A 16,228-nucleotide genomic window follows, 5' to 3' on the forward strand; every position below is an offset into this window, starting at 1 on the left:
TTTGTTTCAGTTCAGTCAGCTGGGCATTCTCAGCTCATGTCCCAAACAGCTGTGACACAGCTGGTAACTCCTGCACGCTCAACTGCAGCGGTGTGCAAAGGCACAGCAAATGATTGCAATCCTCTTTCCTCTGGGCTCACACACAGGACAGGGGTGTATTATCACAGCACCTTGCCATTTGCTGAAACTACTTAGCAGCTCTTGAGTTTTGACTGCTTCAATATCCACTGAAGTTTTGTTGAAGTAAAATCATGATGTTTCCATGTGTGCTCCAAGGTTCAGTTACTGGAGATTGTAAGTGTTCCCAGAATTTTTACATGGTTTCAAAAGTAGACACCTTCCCTCATCAACTTCATTTCTTCAAACTCCTTGTCCAATAGTCCAAAATATCTCTAGTTTTTAGGCTGAAGACTTTAACCTCATAATTCTTTAGAGTCAGAGCAAATGCCTTGCTACTTCATCTGCACAGTTGCACATTAAACATTCCAAGTGCTGGAGATGGCTGTGCAGAGCTTACTATATGCAAATGGAAATACAGGGATTTTGCCAGTCCATGGAGGGGATGGTAGAGATTGCTGAGCCCAGCAAACATCTGATAGATCCCAAAATTTACTTTGAGGGTTCTTAGGTTTTGCATTGGTCTTTGCTTACATAAAGGCAGTGAAGGTTTGGCTGGGAATCTTTGAAAAGGAGCTGACAGAGGTGAAAAAAATCTCACTGAAGTCCAGTGGGAATGAGGCATTAACTTCCTCTCCAAAAAACATTAATCACTATCAGACTTGTACCAAATAAATAAATAATGTGTGTAAAAGCAAAAAGGGCTGAAGGAACAAAATCACACAGTGTATATTAGCAGATGAGAATCTGGTTAGCTAGTAGATATTTCAGAGAGCAAGATTAATTTCCAGGCAGCTGTCTGGGGTGATGCAAGGTTAAATTTCTGAAGTTACTATAGAAGGCAAATGCACTTTGCCACGTATAATACCAGAAACAAGGAAGGAGATGCAGGCATGTTCATTTATTTTTTGGCTCAGACAAAGAACCTAAAAGGTGAGGTAATGGTAGTCATGAAAAACAGATTGCATTGACAGAGTTGTTTCTAAGAGAAAATAGAAACTATTTTATACATATCAAAATAAGGAAACAAATACATTCTCATTTGGAAAAGACCAGAAATATGTGCCTGTATTTCATTTAATATTAAAACTGCCTTTAAGTGTTGCCACACAACACACATTATGTAGAATAAAGTCACCTTCAAAGAGCTCAGAAAGCTTTTTTGCTATTACAACAGGGGTGTAACAGCCAGAATCACAGCCTAGAGCATCAGAAGTGCTGTAACACCTCATCTTCAATGTGAAGTTGCCTCAAATGATCACGTTCCTGTTACACAGGGATGCCAGGCAAGATGTTTTTACAACACAAAGCATATGCTTTCAGCACTCAGCTACAAACATTGTTTCACTCTAATCTAGGCTGACTTATTTTAGATGAGCTGCAGTTTGTTCCTTACATGTCCTGTGCTAGCTAAACTTCCAGTTTTCAGCCTGAACTACCCACAAATCCCTTCTTAATGTTAGGAGATGGCAGTGGCTGCTGCAGAAAATTACTACTAAGATGGGCAGGCAGCACACAGTAAATAAGGAGAGATGCACATTGCCCGTATGTGAACTTTATTCTTTTGGAGATTTCTGGGTGGACTGTTTTGATGTGTACACTTGAATAACTTGCTGCTTCTGCTGTTGCTTAGAGACACACTTTTAAGTCAAGTAAAAGACAGTCTTCAGATCCTAGTCCTGGCTGAATGCCATTGTAGGAAGCAATTTAGATTAAGGATCTAGAGATCTTTTAGTTAATTTCTTTATAATTTATTTGAAAAAGAAACACAGGAAGGACTGTAACTTTTGGGTTTTTTCCTCTTTTTTCCCTCTGTGAAGCATTGATGCATGCTTCCATTTTTGAATTCCTTAGACACTTTTAATGCAAGCAGACATGTTTCTCACATGTGGCACAAGAGGATCAAGTGAACCAATAGTTTGAGAATTGCTATCAGACACTGGAGGGGTAGACACTCAAAACTCTAAGCACTAGGGCATGCCTAAAATTTGCATTTCTGACAAATTTGTTTTGGAATATCCATTCCACGGCTTAGATCCAAACTGGAATGGGACCTGTGGAATTTTCTATACACACTCTGGCATAGAAAATGAGCAGCAGGCTAAGCCAGCCTTGGCAGCCAAAGGGGTAGGCTTGTAAGTACATTGTTAGCAAAACCATAGGATGTTCTTGTCTTCATTTAACATCTTCAAGTGCTACCTCTGCAACTCTTGCTCTTTGTGGGCTTTATCAATCTACTTAGATTCAGCCTCTAGCAGTAGCTGCATCAGAGTCAGAACCAGGAATGGAAAAATTCTCTCTGTTACCAGTCAGCGTCATTTATTTATTCAACTGGCTGCCAAAATGTGCTGACTTTGCTTGTCTTTGTCCTCCACAGCACTTCTCTTGTTTCTCCATCTCAACAGCTACAAAGTCATTAGTAAGTAAGTTTTTTATCCACATGACACTTCCAGGCTCCATAAGCAAGCTTTTGCTAAACAAAGTGTTGTTCGATGTCCAAAAATCCCTTTCCGTGGGAATGTTTATTGTTGATATTGCCACAACTTCAACTTCAGGGGGTACCAGCTGAGGTTACTTAATATGCAGTTTAAAACATCTGTCTGAGTGATCAGTCTTAGTGAGGAAACAGCAGATTTCAGCACCCTGTCCCACACCCCATTATTTCACTTCACTAATTTCCTCTGAGCACCCCAAATACCTCATTCTCTCTTTGTCAGTATTGGATTTGAACTATTACAAATAATCATTGAGATACTCACCCTGTCTCCAGGTCGTACCATTGGTTCTTGTTTTGTGCCTAATTTATGTAGTATATTGTAAGCAACCTTCATACTTCTGGTCCAAAGTTTGCCTATTAACACAAAATTTTCAAAATTAATATAAAAATTCTTATGTTTTACAAGATTATTAAAGAGAAAGAATACCTGAGAAATCAAAAACACACAGTAGGAATATTTATATTAGTTTTCCAACTAAATATGACACCACTACTGGCACTACTGGAAGTACTTAAATACTTATCAGAAGTTTTCTTTGAACTTCTTTTTTCAAGACAGCAACACTTTAAAAACAAAAGGAAAGTGAGAATAGCTTTCTTTATGGCAGAATTTTTTCTTTGGAGAAAACTGGATCTTGACTCTGAAATTAACTGTTAGAAGGGGATGGTACATCATAAAGTCCAGACATCACCCTAACGCCTTAGCTGTAGCAAGGTGGGCACGGCACATTTTAGCACAGACCTTGAGAGTGATGTTCTGTTTTGAGCACAGCAATTCTCTCACCAAGGAAAAAGGAAAGGAGTCCCAAGAAGCAGAGGCAAAGAAAAGAAAACCCCAACAAACAGAAAACACCCCACAGCCAAAAGGGCACACTGAAGCAGCAGGGACCCCCTGAACCTTAGCACATCCATATGGCTGTTTCACTTTTAATCCTGGGCCTTCTTCTATTTAACTTGGTTTTTCCTTCTCACCTGGTCCCATACCCTCCCTCCTCTCATTCATTTCACTTGCCTCATTTAGCCCTCTTTACTGTCTCCTCCCTTTCTTCACCTTTCCAGCACCACTCTAATCTAATCCTTATCAAGTCCCCACCCCAACATTCATTAAAGAAAATTTCTCTCCCCAAAACCTCTTTGCCCACATTACAGGCTTTTCACTAATCCTTCAAGTGATTGGCATCTTTGTTCTTCCAGATGCCCTATGTTTGGAGACCTTGTTACTTCCATGTGAACAACACCAAGTTTAACAGCCCTTGTGCTTGGCTGGCCCCAGGTACTGTCTTTAAGCATTATTCGTTCTGACAGTAACAAATCTTTAATTCATGCTCACCAATAACTGAAATGATAATAGGTTCTGACAACAGATTACCTATGTAGTTCAGCAGTTCAGGGCCCCAAACATGCACTATTGCTATTTATAACTAAGCCAAGCAGTTGCTATAATAAGAACCTCCACATCCTCATTGTAAAATGCAATACTACTGAATCATTTTTAAGTGCAAATCCAATGTAAATATAAAGTAAAATGAGAAGGCCAGATTTTCTTTTTTTCCCACTTACAGAAAATTGGAAGGGTCACTGCTGCTTGTTATGAAGAAAGTACTAAATTCAATTATTTCTTATGAAAACAGTAATAAAGTATTATCAAAATATGCTTTGCAAAGTTTTAATTTATTAAAATTACTCCAGTATTTTTATGTTGAACTGTCTTGCTGCTCAGAAAGGAACACAATTCTGTTTCACTGGAAACTCAGCACAGATAAAGGAGTATGTCTGCAGGATTAACTCTCACATAACTACCTGGAAAGAAAGTCTTTGAAATCCTCCCTGCTGCTACAGTTAATACTTGAACTTGACAAGTGAGTAGGGTAAAAAAAAGGATGCCTTAAGAAAGCAAATATTCTTTTTACTAAAGTTTTTCAACATTAAAGCTTCAGTGGCAACAAACTTAAAAGAGCAATTAGTAATGATACAGAATATTGGAGAATGGAAATCAAAAGCCTGGCAAAAGTTCTGAATTGCAAAAGAGAACCATCTTTACACAAACACTTTTAAAACTTAAATGAACATTGAAGGAGCTGCTGTGAAAAATTATATTTGAGCTCTAAAGATGAAATCTGTTACAAGTATTAAATTTACATTTGTGACATAGTCATACTAATTTTTCATCTATCCAGTGTACCAAATATCAAATATTTTCATCAAATATTTTCTTTAAAAATCTAAGGGCTATTCATATTCATATTACAGTGTTTAGATGCATTCTTTCAGAGGTGCCCAGGTATGCACTACAATCATCTCCACCTAAGAGTCCTGGATAAACGCCGAAATTAGGTTCTCTCAAAGTCAAAGAAAATTTAAAGGACTAGTTTCTAGTAGAGTTTTAAATAAGTTTAAACACATTCATGATGCTCTTTTATTGCCAAATTTTTATTTCATCTTCTAAGACATAGACAATCTAAGACTGCCTTCCTAATTCCTTACTTTTCTGTTTGAATACACTTTGAATTGCACAAAAATAGCCACAGTATTTTCTAGTGGCCAGAAAAGATTTGAATTCTGTCACCACAGCCTTTTCCTTCTCTGTTTACTGGTGTGATACCAACCTGTGTTAAGTATCTGAGGCACACATGCCTCTGAGTATGAAACTGTGGAAAACTAGAGTGAAGCAGCTTGCTTCCAGCTGGGGAGGGGCTGGAACACAAAGATCCTACAAGCTCTGTAATGTCATTCCAACCCTTGCAGGCTGTGCCTGCCCTGCTGCCAGCTCTGCTCCAATGTGGGCTGCCAGGGGCAGGCAGGGACCCCCAGGCACCCTCGTGAGCAAGGAGAGCAAAGTCCAGGCACATCTTGAACTGAACTGTTCAACAGGAAGTCTGTAAATTCTCTAGTAGGGTATATAGCCGTGTTCCAAAAAAATAAATTTTAAAAAGGCCACAAAAGGAGCAGTAACCCAGAAGCTGGAGCTAGGACTGTATGAATGATCAGGGCCAGATCAGTGGCTTCTGGATGGGGCACAAACTTCTGACCAGACATGGGCTGAACCATGAGTCTGTTCTGTCACCTTGGCTGTTTGCCCTCCCCGGCCTGACACCAGAGAAACACAAAGGACTCCACGTCTGCAGGGTAACAGCTCTGAGAAATGGAGGATGTTATAAAGAAGGAAATCTTTGAAATGTTTCCTTCCTTGGTTCTGCCTAGGCTGCAATTCAGAGCTATTCTTCCTTTGCAAACTTGAGAGATTAGACACTGCTGGGAAAAAAGCCGATTGCTAAAACCCCTGGCACAAATCCCCATGCTGTGACCTCGCTGTGACCTGCCCGCGGTGCCACATCTGTGCAGGGGGAGTGGGAGGCCTGGTGAGGAGCCAGCTGTGCTCCAGCCACGCTGCCTCCCTGAGCTGGGGCTTAGGGCCCATCCCCTGCGGGATAAATCGCTTCGTTACACGGGCTCCAGAGGAAATCTGTTCGGGCCACCGCGGATACGTCCCATTGTCCTCAGCCCAAGTTCAGCGAAGCGCCAGCCCTCCTCAGATAAACACACTGCCATTAATCTTCTCAGCTGGCCTGAAGACAGGGGGAAGGATGGAGGAAACTCAAGCAACAGCTTCATTTGGCAGTGAGTGGAGCAGCCTGTGTCCCAGCTCAGTGCCAGAGCTCCTCTTTCCCAGCCATGCCACATGCCTCAGCCCTTTCTGCAGCAGAGCACAGGTGCCAGAGCCTGGAGCTGCACTGCTGCTTCCCTGCTGCAAACACCACACCCCATGAGCCCTCCTGCTCCTGACATTCTTGTCCCCATCCCCACCGCAGCAGGGTGCTTCCAAACAGCATTCCTACCCACCATACCAGCACAGGATTTGTGCCTGTCAGGCCCTGATCTCACTAGACAAACATTAACAGCTACTTTCATGCAGTTAAAAAGTGAAGGATTGTTATGCCATCAACAGAAGTGTCCAGTGGTGTTTAAGGCACAAGGGGTCCCTCTGGAAGGGGCCCAGGCTCTGCAGACCCAGCGCTGGGACTGCCAGTCACTCACACATATCGTGGATAACATAGGCACTAGATGTTTAGGAACACGAACTACCCCTCAGTTTTCAGGCCACAAAACCATTTCCCATCAAAGCAGACTGGCAGAGTTCTCCTAGCTAATTTTGGAAAACAAAACCCCAACAACGGGTAGTTGATGCATACCTTGGTGCTACTACAATTTATTACGCTGTTCCTACCTCCACTGAACTGCTAATCGTGGTGCTGCTTTCCAAAATCTTGTGTAACTCCACAAGATGGTTGGAAACAGAGATTTTCTGTCCATCTACGATTGCCTAACTTATAATTGCTTATTTACCAAAATAAATCTTCTTCTAAAGATTTTCACTTAGCCACTTCTGTCACTTTGCCAGAGTGCTGCTGCCAGACTTTCATGCCCTAGCAGCATGTTTCTGCAGGAAGGCCTTTCAGGTTCTTCACACACTGGCAAACTGAGCAGAGAGCTCCCACTGTCCAGTGAGTCACAGCAAGAACTACTGTGCCTCTGAATCTGAGCCATATCCGGCAGACATCACATGTGCAGAAATGCTGGGAAGGACAGGATGGAGAATGGCCTTTCGCCTTCTGGCAGCTGTGACAAACACTGTTAGCACCCATGTGGATCTAGGCCTTTTTCTCCTGCCACTGGGGTTTTGATTTAGCTGAGCAGTTTAAACTCTACATCAGCAACAAAATGTTTTGTAACCGGTCATCTTCTTTTTAAGTCTACTCAGATGGCAATAAAATTTAGCAAGTGAAGGTAGTTAATACCCAGCCCCATCTGGTTAAGCAACACATTATGAAGGTAAAGGAAACCACAAGGTGTTAAAAACCACACAAAAAGGGATCTGTTACCATAAATTAGGTATTTTCCACATGGCACTGAGGTAAATCCCCTTCCTCTTTCCAAATCTGTAAAAGGACTAAATGTTTGTGTTGAATGTAAAGAAGGTTTTCATAGAAAAGCTGTATCAGGAAGAAAACTCAGAAAACAAACCACAACAAATTTCCTGATTGTCTTCAGGACACGTTTCAGAACCACACAGCACTAACTCAACAAAGCCAAACCAGTGGTTGCTTACCAATCTCCATGCACAGCAACTGCGAGACTGCCAAAGTTTAACTGCAAATAATTTTGTCAAATATTCATTTTCTCAATAGCACAGTATGACATTCCTTGTATTAAATAGAAGTAAGAGCATTTATCAAATCTAGTGTAAATGGCAAACTTCCTAATGCTATGCAGGTAAAGGGTTTTTTTTTTTTTTTGCTTTGCAAAATAATAGCTGCAGCTTTACTACTCTAGTAATCCTTTCTTCATGAACTCTTTAGATCCAGCCTAAACAGAAAATGATGTTGTTGCCTTTTGGGATAAAAAATCCAAAGAAAAAGAAAATATTCTGTTGCAGAGAATTAAGGACTCCAGATACACTCAGAATAGAGGCAATCATGCTATTACAGTGCTTGATATTGAAGTCTGAATCATATAATCCAACAATTTTCAGGTTTTTTTTAATTAAAGAAATAGAAGTTCAAAGTATTGAACAATAATAAGATTAATATCTGTCTGGGGATTTAAACCATGACTATTCATACTTCTGTGAGTCCTGAGTTATTTCAGAGGTAGGACACTTTGGTTATGCACCTGCTTGGTCAGAAGCATCTTGAATCTGATCTATCTCTCTCTTGCTGATAATTGTGAAATTCCTGGTCTAGGACATTCTCACAGAAAGGTCAGGAAAGGGTGCACATTGCACACCAGGTGTAGAATGGTTTGGGGTTGGCTGAGTTTGGCCTATTGATACCTTTAAGGTATGCCAGGGTACCTCCAGTATGAGCAACATCACCTCTGCTGAAGCAGGATCGCTTCAGCCCCAAAATATTTACAGTTGCTTTAAAGTTATTTTTAAAATCAGCAATTAATTTGCAAACAAATGTCATTTGCCAAGTATTTCCTTCTCCACAGAATCCAAATGGAAGAAATTGTCTTTTGCCCAGAGAGTCACATCTGCTCTTTTTTCTGAGCCTTGGTGTCTCTGAGGGCCTCTGATGTGGGAAACACTACATCAGAGCTACTGAAAATGGTTTAAAAAATCAGATTACAAATAATGTTAGGTTAAGGAAACTAGATTCTTTGAATCAAACAAATTTAACAGGTACTCATTTTGTTGATTTTAACAATGGTTACAAAAAGAAGGCTCAAAACTTGTTCATTGATTAATCACTTTCAACACTTTACTTTTTTCCCAGCTGTTCTGGTTCTCCTTAGAATAATCATTTTAAGTAAGAAAAGTAGTTCTGGTATCATAAGAGCTACACAGGATTTATTTGTCTTTTATTCATATTTCTCATCTAAGAAATCACTAAGCAGTTCATTATTAATATCAAAACCAGATGCCTCACTACTCTGATTAACTTTGAGACAGAAATTATCTTCCTTTTCCTCAAAGCATACATTACTTTTCTAGTCAGAGTTCAGACTCTCATAAAACCTGATAAAGACATATTTCCTTCTCATATCTCAGACATTTCAATTTATGCATATTCAGTGATTTGATTTATAAAGGGATTGAGAATAACTTAACTAAGACGTTCTCCACTTAAACAAGTTCCCAGAGGAACAAAATATTTGAGAAATAAGTGATATTCATAGTGTTTCATTCACTAGAAAGACTTTAAGAATTTTGAGTGCATTAAATAAAGATTACAACTGGGGCACTGAGAAGAACTTTGAGAACTGAGGCAAGTGCTTCAAACACTTGCTTGAAAAAAAGGATCAAGTCTGCAAGTGCAGTTATACATTTATTCCATCTAAAGTAATCTGAGACACATGGAAAAAACCAGCCATGACATGATGTGAAGATAAGAAGCTGATAAAACATGCAGAAAAAGACACAGGAGACACACAAGGCATTAGAAATTTGATGAACCCCTGCAGATAAATGGGAGGGCAGAAATGATTTTAAGCAACAGCTGAAAGGGCAACTTCTTCAAACTGGTTCCCCTCCTGGCCCAGAAGCCCTTTACAACCTGGAGCACTCCCCACCCAAAGCCACACTAACACATATCCACATCAGCACCTTCATGGGGAGAAATCCATTCCAGTGCATCACACAAGGTGGTCCCTGCAACACTGATCCACCACTGCCTGCCACGGCAGGTCACAGCCTGGCCTCTGCTCTGAGCCCTCAAAGATACCTCTGGAAGGGACAGCAAAGGGAAGTTGTGAGGAAGACTTTGGAGAAGCAGAATTTTGTGGACTCTCAAAGCTCCTTTTCAGCATGCAAGGCCACCAAGGGCAAATAAGAAAGCATCCTGGATAGATGCAAGAGGCCAGCAGTATGTTTTTCAGGGCCAGAAGAGAGCCTGATGTAAGAATCAAGACCAAGGTCACAGATGAGATGAGGTTTCACCAAGTAGATGCAGCAAAAGTCCTCAATTTGAAAAGATTTCCTCCTAAAATAACCAGTAAGGTTTGGACACAGAATGGGTGTAAAATAAATAAAGAAAGAAATGTCTGTGTTGTGTATGGTACTCTAGTTAGAGCCTCAAAAATGGATGGGAAGGCAATATTGTCTACAACAATCCACAAAAGAGGAGGTAAATATGCTTGGTGTTAAGGGCATTAGAATTCCTGCTCAATATGGGCCTTGAGCTATCTAGCTGATAGCTACAAAGACACTCCTGGAAATCATCGTGGAAAGGTGGAAAAAGCGTGGAATAAGAAGGCAAACCTGCAATTCACCCATGCAGGGACAAAAAACTAGAGAAGATACTGAGAATGAAATCAAATTACATCAAAGAGAAGCCTCCTCTTAACCGGAAAGTTGGAGGATAAAGGAAGAGGAGTTCCATGAAGACAAGGGGATGTGAGAAAAGACTGAAGCAAAAACAGCAAATAGAGGTAAAATATTCAAGAGGAAGTGCAAGTGATGACAACATCTCAAAAACCAAAACTCTAGAAAATTAGAATTATACTTAAAATTCATGAATATTTGTGAAATATACGAAAATTCCTGGTAACAGTATTTCTTTATATTGACAAAAAAACTGAAAATAACTGTGGAGTACAAACTAAAGGCTACTGAAAATCATCAGGGTTGATAGTTAAAATTTTAGTCACCTGATCATAGCAAGCACATGAGGAAATTGAGTGTCACAGTAATATCATGTGGCAGGATTGTGGCTAAGCTCATCTTTCAAAAGTTTATTACTACCAGGGCCAGTGGAACTATGCACAAGGATAAAAAGTCATGACTAGAAGTGTCTTTAATGATTTCAAGGCTTAATGTCTATTAATTTTCAAGTTAAAAACTGCCATGCGTGCAATTTCTAGAAAATATTGCAGGCGCAGAAGGTGGACTAGCTACAGCAAAATCATTCATAAAGTCACCAGTGAAATGGCAGGTGGTTGTATTGTTAATGACATTTCAAAAGCAGTTTTCATTTAAGGAAACTGCTATGGCATAGTAAATGAACATTTCCCATGAAAAATAGTATCAGCATGAAACGCACCTAGCAGAGAACAATTCAGCAAATCTATTAAATGTTTTGGTTTGTAATTTCTTTTATCTATAAAAAGAAGACAAAAAAAAAAAAGAAAAAAAAGAACGGATTTTTTTCTGACCTCAGGAAACTACTGAAAGGCAACAGGAAAACCATATCCCAAAGTGCTGCCAAATGAAAGGTGAGAAAACACACATTTTAGTCCTACTTTTCTCAAGATTCAGACAATGCAGAAGAGGAGTTATTTTAGAACAGAGAAGCAGGCTAGGTGTCTCCATGAGCCATGCAGATACGTTCCTTGGGTTGATTTGCTCACCCTACAGCCTCAGGCCAAGCAGGACATATGCTCAAACTCTCTGGACAGAATCCCAAATTCAGAAAAATTGTCTGCTTCTCGGTAACAGCTTAATTTCCTTTCCTGTCCAATTTATTTAGAGCATTCAGTAGATGACATGACTTCTGCAAACATGTAATTGCAAACTTTAAAATTCTTCCCTAGCTTCAAGTAAATGTCCTTAAGGAAGAAAAGCATTCATCAATGGTGAATCATATGTTTGCCCCTGAAATTAAGTCACTTCTTAACTTTGAAGTACCCAAAGGGAAAACGTTTCATGCATGACCCTCAGTTGCAAAGGTTCTCTTATGCTTTAAAAGCCTTTAACTATATTTGCAGTGCCAAACTTGCAGCAGACAACTTTTTGGCCAGAGACCATCTGGGTCTGACTCCTGAATGGAAATGAATGTTCAGCACTGAACAAAACAGACAGACCTCTATATCAGAGCCTGTAACAGCATTCTCTGCACAGAACTCCAAGTCCCTGAGAAGGTAGAAATAAAAAAGAAAAATGATTTTTTAATCCATATCAATAGCATACGGAAATGTTTCAACCCACTTTCAAAGTCTGACAGTTATTCATAATAATTCCTTTGAACATCTCCCAAATGTCCCCTGAACATCTCAAAATCAGAAGCAATATGGGAGTTATTTGTCAGAGATATCCTTATGCTTATTTTTATTTGGCATTTCTTGGTTGCAATACATTGTCAAGCATTACACATTGAACTACAGGAACATACCAAAGGTCACACTAAAATATATCCTGGCAAATCTATTTCAAGGGGGTACATTTGCTAGTTGTACAACTAACCCACCAGGAGAAATAGTTCAAATCACACTTACTACAATGTCAGTAAAACAAGGGAAAAAATCCTATTAACTTCTTCAGGAAGCTGATGAATTTTGTAGACCCATTAGGCTTTTACAGAACAAAGCCTGGGTGATATCCAAGGGCAATGGATTTGGACATCAATCTTCAGGAAAATCTGACCTAGGACACATTTCTATTTAAAAGGTGGTTTCAATTTATAATCTATTATTCCATGGGTGTATCTACTCCGGTCTTTTCCTCTGTCTGAAATAAATCATACTATAACATCTCAGCAACCCATACTCAGACATCAATAGCTTCAGAGCAGTCTTACCCTACTCACAAATGAAACAGGTGCACCATTACAAAGCTTTTTTCACTCTATATTTATGCATTTACTACACACACTGTACAGAATATATAAAAGCACAATCAGTATGAAGAGTGCTCACCATAAGTGAGAATATACAGTGGTTTTCCATTGGTGTCCATAGTGGTTAGGCAAGGAGCTTTCGGTGAGATGGTTCCCCATCGCTGCAAGGCTGCTTCCAGGGAAGGAGGCCAGTTTGTAACCACACCTAATTGTTCCCCACGCATAGCCAACATCTGAGCTCCTTCTGGCTTTGGCTGGTTTGGATCTGGCTGTTGAACTTATGATTATGAAAAGATATACAGTTACCATGTAAATTCTATACCTTGTGTACACCTGTGTAATCAAGAGAATAAGTTACCTTTGCAAAATGTTCTGAAAACAGTAACATATAAGACGGTATTGAGAAGCAACAGAGAAATATAACAGAATAATTTACTTTTAACTTTAACATAGATCAAGCAACTGATGCACCTCAGGAATGAAAAGTCCTTGTTCTTACACTAGTTCTACAAGAAGGGAAAGAAACTGCTGAGGCAGCATGCATATATTTATCTTCAAAATAGTAAACCTTTCTTTATTCCTAAAGACAGGTGGAGAAAACTTTTTCCTGGAAAAAATGCAGTAATGTGATGAACTGCAGAGCTAGTGACAAAAATATACTTTAACAAGTAACAGATTGATTTAAGTCATGTTCTCTTACATGTTTTCTTATAAATTCCTGTGAAGACTATTTAAATTTCCACATCCTGGTGAATCTTAAATCTTAAAGTACTGTTTTCTTTTTTTAAAAAAGCTCCACTTATTGATTTTATCTTTGTTTCTTTCTTACATTTAGTTCATTTTTCATACTTCACTGTTACACAAAGGATGTTGTAAAACATTTAACATGCTCCCTCACGAACATATTTTCTCTTATTGGTGTTCCAAAGCACTGGCTGCAACCCACAGCTGAATATTCTCAAAGCAAAGCTTCCCTACACTCTCTTCTGTTATTTCCTGGCAATCAGAACCAGGAGCTGAGCAAACAAGAAACACTTTTGACTCCACAGCACTATGTCCAAGCTTACTACCAGCAGTTTCCACTGAATACCAATGGGTTTTTAGTACTTGCCAGTACAGGAAGGGCTTACTTATCTTTCTAGAAAGTTAATGTAGGAGACAAACATTTTACAGAGTTTTAATAAGCGATCCCGAAACCCCTTTGAAAACCATTTTACCTTCTAACAATTCCTCAAAGTCATCTACAAAGAACTCCCGTAACGGTGGTCGTTTGGGCCGTTTTAGTGTATTGACCAGCTGCTGAATCTTTGCTGACACTCTGCTGCTCACTGGTACTCCTGCAGGACAGGGATCAATGGGGACATCAGTCAATGGCTATGCTGCACCCTCCAGATGTCAAGTGGGGTAAGAAAAGGTCTAGGACTGCAAGGTACCACAACTACAGTTTCATGCCATACCATGACTCAAGTATTTAACATCAAAACATATAAGCAAAAAGGAACAGTGATACCTAATGTAAATAAAACCAATACAATAATGTCAGTGTGAGGTTGCAGAATTAGAGGGGAAACAGCACACAGACTGAGGGAGAGAAGCACAGGGGAAAAAATGTCCCTACAGCAAATGTCAGTAACCTGAGAGAATTGCCTCAGCAATGGCCAGTGAGAAAACTGGACTGGCCCTCCCCATGATCATTGGCCATACCAGCACTGTCTGACTAGACTGCAGCCTGGCGAAGAGTGTGGGTCATAGGCTCTGCCCCATCATTTATTCTGCATTATTTTTACACTGCAGGGGATATCTGTCCAGTATCCATCTTAAACATGGTTCACGTCTTTGTATTACTTCAACATGCCCCTGTATTCTCTGGACATCTCTGCAGCCAATCCCACCAGCCAGCAACCTCCAAAGGGAGCAGGCTTACCCATACAGCACTTTGGAAAACACAGCTCTGAGCAGCAGCCTGGGGCAAGGGGCATTTTTATAATATAGTCCCATCAATCACCTCCCCCTTCCTTTTCTCTAGTTGAGTGCAAAACCTCTCCAATGTGCACATCATCTGTTCCTGAACTAATAGCTTTCTGTCACTGCATTGCAGGAATTTCAACTTCTTACCCTTTCATAAGTTTGGCTCCAAAACTTTTACCAAATGGTGTTTAGAGCTGAAGCCACTAAGTTTAGATACAGTACACTTGGTCAACAATTCCATGCTGTGCTGAAGTACTGTTTGGTAAGTTTTAGAAAAGAGGAGCGGTAAATAAGTAAGGGTTTACAAATAGATGTTTTTCTAACAAAAAAAAAAAAACAAAACCAAACAAAACTCAGAGAATAAAACTCCAAACATGTCAGTTTTCAAGATGTAGCTGTCCTAGCACACCACGTTCTTTGTCATTTAAAAAAACAGACTAGCTGTAACCAGGCAGCACGATAATGGCAAATCTAAAGAGATTCTCTGGGGTTTTTTACCAAACAGTTTATATGGGGAGTCAGCTCTAACGATTAAGAAATATTTCTCTATGTTATTTTCATTGATATCAGCTTATTTTAGAACTGTAAAGGTGCTGCAACTTTGTGTTTACAAGTGAAAAGCGCCCAGGAAAAAAAAAACCATGAAGACACCCATAAAACAAGAGCAGATGCATACAGTAACCACAAAAAAGGCCAGGATACTCAAATTAACCCCAGTTCTGTTTTGCGACATACCATCACCAGTCTCCATAAGCTCAGCATTGCCATACTTTGGTGCCACCCGTGACGTTGATCCTTGTGGTCTTTCTACTTGTATTGAGTGTTCTGAGGTGTAAGTGGTAACATCTGGAGGGGCAGAATGATTTTCTGTGAAAAGTAAGTTAAAAGGTTTAACCGTGTACCTCTAATGTCAAAGGGCACAAAAGCAAAAGGCAGAGGAAAGGAGACCATTTGAGGTTTTTTCCCCCAACATATGAACAGGTGTTAAGGTTAAAGCACAAAATGATTATACTGAACTATAATGTGTAGTATAATTTTAATAAATAGAGTTTGCAATGATTAAAACAGGGCTGTACATCTGCAATCACATAAGCAATAGGCTAAAAGAATTATACAATTAGGTTGTAGGTTCTCCACTGACATCTGATTTTATTTAAAGCTCGTGGACATCTGCAAATAGAAAAGACCCAGACAAATACACTTCTCATGGATTATTGTGTTAGCTTTTCTAAGTAAAAAGAACACAGTATGTTGCCAATCACTTGCAAGTGCCAGTGCATATCACTTCTATGACCTCTGTATTTTGACTATGTCAGTTTTAGTTAAGAAAGGAAAAAAGTCAATCATAGCAGGTTTGGAAACCAGAGGCAAAATTTAAAATGTAAAGAAATATGAACTTTGCATTCTTCATGGACACTTGCTTGTCTACTATTTTTAGACAGAGATATTTCAATTCTTCCGCATAACAAAGCCTTGCCTTCCAGAAGGCAAACACGATTTGGTCTGACTCATGCCAGCACTGCTGAACAATTCCACAGAGATAATCCTTCTCTTTCATGGCCTGATAACTCAGCATGCTACCCTAGTTCATCTT

At 39.7% G+C, this 16,228-nt stretch overlaps 1 protein-coding gene across 9 annotated transcripts in view; it reads right to left on the reverse strand.

Annotated features, from left to right (window-relative positions):
* DIP2C (disco interacting protein 2 homolog C) overlaps positions 1 to 16,228 on the reverse strand; it is a 313,817-nt gene that overhangs the window by 91,497 nt on the left and 206,092 nt on the right. For 8 of the 9 annotated variants that reach the window (XM_030264290.4, XM_030264296.4, XM_030264295.4 and 5 more), the window contains 4 exons: positions 15,370 to 15,501; positions 13,884 to 14,003; positions 12,746 to 12,943; positions 2,877 to 2,968 (listed from right to left, as the gene is read on the reverse strand). In XM_030264290.4, coding sequence (XP_030120150.1) covers positions 2,877 to 2,968; positions 12,746 to 12,943; positions 13,884 to 14,003; positions 15,370 to 15,501 — 542 coding nt within the window. The remainder of the gene's footprint in view (positions 1 to 2,876; positions 2,969 to 12,745; positions 12,944 to 13,883; positions 14,004 to 15,369; positions 15,502 to 16,228) is intronic. The other variant, XM_030264292.4, reaches the window with a different exon arrangement.

This window comes from Taeniopygia guttata, chromosome 2 (genome assembly GCF_048771995.1).
Source record: "Taeniopygia guttata chromosome 2, bTaeGut7.mat, whole genome shotgun sequence".
NCBI classification, from domain to species: Eukaryota; Metazoa; Chordata; class Aves; order Passeriformes; family Estrildidae; genus Taeniopygia; species Taeniopygia guttata.